The sequence below is a fragment of the Theobroma cacao genome, chromosome 3, assembly GCF_053813885.1.
Source record: "Theobroma cacao isolate CCN51 chromosome 3, ASM5381388v1, whole genome shotgun sequence".
NCBI classification, from domain to species: Eukaryota; Viridiplantae; Streptophyta; class Magnoliopsida; order Malvales; family Malvaceae; genus Theobroma; species Theobroma cacao.
Genome location: NC_142641.1, coordinates 599,190 through 607,129, shown reverse-complemented (window position 1 = coordinate 607,129; position 7,940 = coordinate 599,190). Strand labels below are relative to the sequence as shown.

The window sequence follows — 7,940 nt, the reverse complement described above, 5'->3', positions numbered from 1 at the left end:
TTTTATCTAATTAAAGTGATTATTAACTTATAAATAAATCCATACTTTTTTAGTTTTTTTTTTTTATCATAGTTGTTCTTTTATGCTATAATTAATGAAAAATTTAAAATTTTATTCAAACCTTATCTAATGTTTGTTTATTGAGCTAAATTCAAATGTGAAAGCATTGTCTAATTAAAAAGATGTCTTGTTGGTACAAGATAATCCTACACATGTTTTGGTATTATTCATCATTTTTAAATAAATTTAAGCTTACAACCCAACTCTTTTAGTTTGGTACACGTGGAGAATTCTTATAAGAAAAACACACTATCTCATTCCCTCCTCCTCCTCTCTTTTTCAATCTTATCAAAAATTAAAAATGAAAAGAAACTGTATTTACCGACATAAAGAGTTTATATTTAATATTTTTATAAATATCTAATATTTAATAATACATTAAATGCAGATTCGACAATAAGTTTTTTACGATAAAGATATTAATAAGGGTTGAAGAATTCAAGAAGACAATAATCAACAAGTCAAGAAAAGAAAAAAAATTAACGTGTGGGTCAAAAATATAAAATAAAATAAATGAAGTGTTGGTTGACACCAGCTAATCAGAGAGCTGGAAAAGATATATTACTTTGATTAATAGTCCAATCATTCTTCTACAAGGAAAAAACCAAGAAGAAGAAGCAAAGGTCCAAATCGCAGTGTGAGCTAGTGCATGGATTAATTAATTAGTTGCCAACAATTTTCTAGAATTTTCTAAGGGAATTATTTGTGAAACTATATACTGTAAGGTGAGACGTCGTTTTCCCCATGCATGTGGATTTCTCGAAGATTCAGAGATCACTCGTGCCCAAAGCTTGGAAGATTTTCATTAATTATTTTTTTTCGTGTGGCTAAATGGCTGCTGACTAAACTAACCAATGATGTTGATTGATGCATGGAGAGGTAATTAGGGCAATGAACGTGGACCAACCATCTCATGCCTAATCTCACGCGTATCTTATGTCTTCATCACCCTCATTTAGTTAAAATGTAATGTTTCTCTTCTTGTAATATTATTAATGATTGTATATTTAATTAAATTAATACTACATTCAGTATCAAATAAAATTGAATGAATGGATCATTGAGAGGATGGGGTGCTTTGCTTGTTGAATCAGCATAGCACGTGTCAAAGGGTTAATTAGTTGACACTGTTTGTAATTGAGTTTGCTTGGCTTAATGCTGTAGGGACAAAATATTGGTAAGAAGATGAAGATGAAGATTTGTTTGATTGAAAAATGCATGCATCAACCACAGCAAAGGAATTGACCCATACAGTCCCAGCCTTGATTGCCCTTGTCGAGGTGTGTTGGCAGTCGGTGAAAACTCCAGCAGATAGACCAAGGTTTGTTGCGTTTGCCCTTCCAATCACTTCGTCAAGATCCCTGGAAAAGACAAACATTTCCAGCTTTCAAGTTTTGAATGGCTCCCAATTCCAGATCTTATTGTTGAAGATAAATTCTTAATCTGGAATTAAGCTTGCTGGAGTCATTGGCGGGAAGCTCTTGTGGGTTTCTTTGAAGAAGAATGTGGAAGCAAAACGTTGCCGTTCATGACTTAACTAGCTGAGTGCTATACGCTTGTTCATTGTGTCGTTTAGCCTGTTTCTTAGTTTACCGTTGCTATACGCATTATTATGTTGTCGTTTTGGTTTGGTCTTGTTTTAGTTGAGCCCTATACACATTCTTTAGGTGTCGTTTTAAGTCCGGTTCATCATTTAAACATGACCACCGTCATTTCAAACTGGGCCTCCAATATTAGAATCACTTGGATATCTTCTCGCAGTTCCATCAACATTAAATTTAAGACATTTTTTAGTAAGAGGTTTTCATGTAATGTTATCAAATTTAATTTAACATTTTTACCCTTTTTTGTTAGAAAAAAATGATCAAAAATCTCTTTTAGCATAACCTACCTTTTAGATTTGATATTTTCAAGTATTGTCAAACGGATAGAGATAATTTTATATGGTGAATCAATATAATAAATTTTTGATGAATTTAGATATTTTAGTCATACATATAATCAATTATAAAATTTACAATTCATTTAAAAAAATAAACAAATCAATTAATAAAATTTTAAAACTTAATTTTTATCTCATTTCTTACAATCACATTCCCAAATGTAATTACATTGTAAGCACTCTCCTCCTGGGGCATGAGATTTGGGTTTGGGCCTCTTTTTCATTTGGACTGATAAATAGAAAACAGTAGTCTTTTGCCTCCTACTTCCTGGTCTTTGTTCTTTCTTTCTCACAATCTTTTATCTGATATTCCTTTTAATAGAAAAAAATTTTGGACCCTTTGGACAGTCATGTTCAGATATATAGGCTCATAAGAGGCTGACATGAAAATCAATAGGTGGCACCTTCATTTTACTGACTTAATTAAGATGACATAATATTTGAAAAGGTTCCTAAACTATTTTAATTTATTTACATTAAAATTGAAAATGAATATCCTTACATTTTAATTTATTGTACTTCCTACATTACTTTAATTTATTTACATTATAGCATTGTGCCTTAGTTTGGTTTCTATTTCAGGCAAGAAGAAAGAAGGAAACAAATGGTTAAAAAAACCATTACCCAGGGCAGGGCATAGAGCTCCATTCATTGATAGTATTTTATATCAACACAAAGCAAGACCTGCAGGCACAATCTTTAAGCAATCAAGTAGATCAGAAGGCAATGATTTTCTGCATGGGTGATGACTTCCGTTCCATCGCATGATTACAAACTGAGCTCTGTGTGCTATCTTTTATTGCAATTCCAAAACAAGATAAAAATAAAAAGACAAGGCATGATCAAAGCTGGATGTGATAACATTACAACCATGCTGGATTCTTCAAAGGTGTAACAACTGCCTTCACCTGCAAATAGTTATGGAGGCTGTAGATTCCTTTTTCCCTGCCAATGCCACTCATCTTGTACCCACCAAAAGGAATTGCAGCATCAAAGACATCAAAGCAGTTAACCCATACAGTCCCAGCCCTCAATGCCCGTGTCAAGGTGTTGGCGGTGTCTATGTTTTTGGTGAAAACTCCAGCTGCTAAACCATATCGGGTTGCATTTGCCCTTCGAATTACTTCATCGAGATCTCTGGTAGAAGTGTTTTTTCCAATGTCAAATGAAAAGATGATGCATATGAGAAGGGTTTTTCTATCTATCTTATAGCAATCAAATGAACATTCCATTTGGTTTTGAACTGAAATGATTTCATCTCATGTGGATAGAGGTCAAACAGATAATCAATGGGGCAATTGAGTTCTAGTCAGGGAAATGGGGTTGGAATGTTTTTCACTTACTTGAACTTTAAGATAGATTGCACTGGACCAAAGATTTCATCCTTTGCTATCAACATATCATCCTATTTGATAAGAATGCAAGGATTGTGTTAAGTAATATGCTAATAACATTATGTTACAAGTATTTATTGCAGAGGCAATGAAGGTTTTTACCGTAACATTTGAGAAGACAGTTGGCTGGATGAAGTAGCCTTTTTTGCCAAGTCTGTCACCTCCACATTCAAGGGTTGCATTGCTTTCAATGCCAGATCTTATGTATCTTAGGACTTTCTCAAACTGCTCTGAGTCAATCTGAGATTTTGATGAGATAAATAGAGACATCATCTCAATCGTGCGTCATGTGCTTTCGATTACATAATTAAAAATACACACAAAAATGTAGACATTCTAGAATAACTTTTAGAATTGCATAATAAGGTTAGCTTGCTACTATAAAATTCAGTTCTCGACAGCATTGCACCTTAAACTAAGAACTAGCTAAAAAGCATGTAATGAGCCTATTTTAAACAGACAGAACCAAGTTCTTCCAGTTACATATTGAGGGAAAGGGGAGAGAGAGACAGAGGGGGAATGTTGGGAGGTTGGAGTACCTGAGGACCTTGCTCAACACCCTTCTTGAAAGGATCACCAACAACACGTCTCAATGCACGTGCCTTTGCTTTCTCTAGGAACTCATCGTATACACGTTCGTGGACAAAAGTGCGAGACCCAGCACAGCAACATTGCCCCTGAAGACAGAGAGCATTACATAAGTCTACCATGTTAACATCCTAAATTTCATCCAATGTCAACTTTGGGAAGAAACTCATCAAAGGTACCTGATTAAAGAACAAAGCAAAATGTGCAAGCTCCACAGCGTGATCAATATCAGCATCTTCACATACTATGAAAGGTGATTTCCCTCCAAGCTCCAATGTTACTGGCTTAAGATTGCTTTTTGCAGCCAATTCAAGCACAACCTTACCTGTATCGGTTGATCCAGTGAATGCAATCTGCAAACAAAGTTATAATGGCTTTCAAAAGCATATACACACGGCTTATAGTGCATATCTGAAGCAGCTGCAAGTTTTTCTTCTTTCCTTTTGTATATATGGAGCTTCTACTCTTACACTATGAATAATAAAGTAGGAACTCTGCTACAGATGCAGAAGCCCACACAAAATGAGTATTAATGACCGAAAATGAGATAGAACAAGTAGAGAATTGATCTATCTTCTTGCTTGATTATTAGATGTGTGATTGTACTCTTAATACAACAGCCCAAACCCCCAATCAGGTTCCCACTGAGTGATAGCCCAAGAAAGATTGTTGCTGTGACATCACTGAAGTTAATAGGTATATCTGTCTTTTTCTTTGGTAGGAATCATACGTGTGACTGAAACAACAAGAATTGAATTGTGCATTCTGCAGGAAAAATTAACAGGGACTGGACTAGATAATAAAGAGTCAACTGATTTCAGCTACAGCAGATGTTATTTATGTACCTGCCATTTTTGTTCCTCTATGAATTCAAAGGTTATATGTCACATTATAAGCTGGCAGTTTATGATATGTGCTTATGAATCAATATTGAAAGCAGAACATCCTGAGCTCACTAAAGAACTATGATACCTTGTCTACATCCATGTGACTGGCAAGAGCTGCACCAGCTGTAGGACCAAAGCCAGAAACTACATTCAGAACACCTGGAGGTAGACCAGCCTGTCATAAAGCATTAAGGTAAGATTTCAAAATGGTGCCTTTTCAGCTATCAAAATGTTGTCAATTTAAGATAAGGAAAACTAAAAGTGATTCGAGCAATTCTAAAGAAACTGAACAGCATCTCAAAATATGTTCAACATTGAATTTAACAAGATGTTATTGCATAAGACAAACAAATTTTTGGTTTGTCTGTTTGTCTTGGATGCTTATGTTCATTTGAATGTCCCCTGAGTTTGAGTTGAAGCACCCACGTACAGCAAAAGACCTCTTTTCATGACAGTTTATACTAGTTTCATACCAGCAAGGATCTATGGGTGTTCAGACATTTTGATTTGACTCTTGGTCTTTATGCTAATCTCGTCATTGTTATCCTTACCTCATGGAACAGCTTAGCCACATAGAGAGCAGTCAAAGGAGTTTGCTCAGCAGTCTTTAAGACTATAGTATTGCCACAGGCTAATGCAGGCCCAACTTTCCAAGCAAACATGAGAAGAGGAAAGTTCCATGGAATTATCTGTCCTGCAACACCAATTGGTTCATGCAATGTTTGAACATGGTGATTTCCATCAGCTGGAACAGTTAACCCATGGATCTTATCCGCCCAACCTACACGATTTGCAGATAAAGTCAAGAAAAGATAAAACATGAGCAAGACAAAGAAAATGAAATCTACTTTGTCTCAGTGATCCCACCAGCATAGTAGTGAAAAAGGCGTATCAGCAATGGCAATTCAGCTTTAGCAGCCTGCTCATGAAGCTTTCCGTTATTCCATGTCTCTAAAGCTGCGAGCTCATCACTATGTTTCTCAACCAAATCAGCAAAGCGCAACAATATTCGTGACCGTTCCTGAAACAAAAGCATAAACAATATCAGAAAATTTCCACAATTAATAAGCCATCCCAGATCAAAATGCAAAGAGATAGGGAGATACAAAGGGGAAAACTTCTTACATAGGGAGTCATCTTTGGCCATGGTCCCTCGTCAAATGCCTTGCGAGCAGCAGCAACTGCACGGTTAACATCTTCAGCATCACCTTCAGCGACATGTGCAATCACTTCTCCAGTACGAGGGTCATAGGTGGGGAATGTTTTCCCTGTGATCAATGCATAAATAATTTCCAACATCAGCTTCATTGCACAACTAGAGATGGCTCAAAACACAAGCTAAGTTCTTTTGAGTAGTGAATAAAGATTACCTGATGCCGCATCCACAAATTTCCCATCAATTAAATTCTGAGTGTAGGCAATTTGAACCGGTGGAACAATCAGTTCCTCTAGCGCTGTAGAAGTGCTTAACCTCTTGATACTTCCATTCCTGCTACTGTTTCTCCCTGCAAAATTTACAGTTTTGCAGACAGGTAAGTCGTTTGCATAACAATTGTTGTCCAAAGAGAGAAACTAATTGAAAAACAGGGACAATTCCAACCTTGTTAGAAAGAAAAGAAGAGTAATACATTCATAGCATGGAAGAAGTAAGTTCTCTTGAATAAAAAATGATGATTTTAGAATGTGTTACAAATGAATATTAAAGTGGATCTTTTCCATCTATGGTTCAATGCATTTGCCTTCCTGTAATTCATATCCAACACTCCAAAAATGGGGTTTGAAAGAGAGATAGAGATGACACAAGATCACAGGATTCTAGGTGTGAATCTACTTGAATTTATTCCAAATACTATTTATTTATAGATGATGTTGACATTTTAAGCCACCCAGATCCTGCTTCTTGCATTTATTGTTGGTTTCCCCCCAACATTTTAGCAGGACAGACACTCAAGCTTCAGCTAAATTAATGAGACAACTGAGCAAAAAGGGAGAAAAAAAGATTATACAACAGGAAAAAGCTTCTAAGAACAGATCTTTAAAAGCTTAATTGTACCAAGCTTGAACCCTTCCTCAAATTACCAAAAAAAGCTAAACAAAAAGATATATAGACCAAAACAGCCAACTTTTTCCTTTTTCTGTTTTCAGTTTCTCATCAACCAAACAGAAACTACTCTATCCAATAAAAAATCAGTGGACTTGGGATGTATCTGTAACAAAACAAAAACGTTAAAGAAACAAAAAAAAAAGAAGAAAACATGAACCAAAACAAAGAAAGGAAAGATATATTCAAGAGATGAGTGGCCACCTAGAGATGAAAGCAGAGAAGCAGAGGCAGAAGAAGAAGCAGAGAGTGAACGAGTAAGCAACGAAGAGATTCTGCGAGCTGCCATGGCTACACAGGAATATCTCTACCCTTTCTCCTCTTTCCCCTACTCCTTTGTTGTTTCCAAGGTCTTTTCTTGCTTTGTTTCGTGTGCAGACTAAACTTACAATGTCTTTCCAGATAAAAAGCAAAGAAACTAATCAAACACCGGTCTCTAACATCAACCACACAGTGTCAACCACTTGCAACTTGCACTTTAACTTATAGTTCACTTTAACTTATAGTTCCTTTTTTTAACTACAGAGATCCAAATAGAAATGGACGTGTTCATGTCTCTTTCTCTCTTTTCTTGATATATTAAAGAAGTTGATGATGTTGATTGGTGAACAGAGCAGCGAAAGACGGACAATTCAGCAAGAGATAGCTTTTCCAACATATAAAAATGAAGATATTATCTGGGTTTTTGTCTATTCAAAAAAAAAAAAAAAAAGAAGATATGCATGGGGGAGTGGAGCAGAGATGACAATAAAAAGTTGTCAACAGTTATTTTTATTTTAAAATAAAAAAATTTGAAATTATTTCTTTGAAAATATTTTTTAATATATTGATGTATAAAAATTAAATCTAATAAAAATTTGTGTGCATCTAGTTAAGATATATAAAAATAAAATCTAAAATAATTAATACTTAAATATTTAATTTATTAATTAATATATAATCTCCATTACTTAACGAGCAACGTTTGA

The 7,940-nt window shown here is 35.1% G+C and overlaps 1 protein-coding gene across 1 annotated transcript; it reads right to left on the bottom strand.

Moving 5' to 3' along the window:
* Positions 1 to 2,610: 2,610 nt before the first annotated feature.
* Positions 2,611 to 7,463, bottom strand: ALDH2B4 (aldehyde dehydrogenase 2B4). Its single transcript, XM_018118128.2, has 11 exons — positions 7,177 to 7,463; positions 6,242 to 6,376; positions 5,997 to 6,139; positions 5,739 to 5,892; positions 5,423 to 5,652; positions 4,957 to 5,046; positions 4,164 to 4,337; positions 3,936 to 4,073; positions 3,499 to 3,636; positions 3,346 to 3,407; positions 2,611 to 3,139 (listed from the first exon to the last, which is right to left on the bottom strand). Exons 1-11 carry the CDS (start codon positions 7,259 to 7,261, stop codon positions 2,866 to 2,868), a joined length of 1,623 nt encoding a protein of 540 aa, XP_017973617.1. The 5' UTR covers positions 7,262 to 7,463; the 3' UTR covers positions 2,611 to 2,865.
* Positions 7,464 to 7,940: the final 477 nt, after the last annotated feature.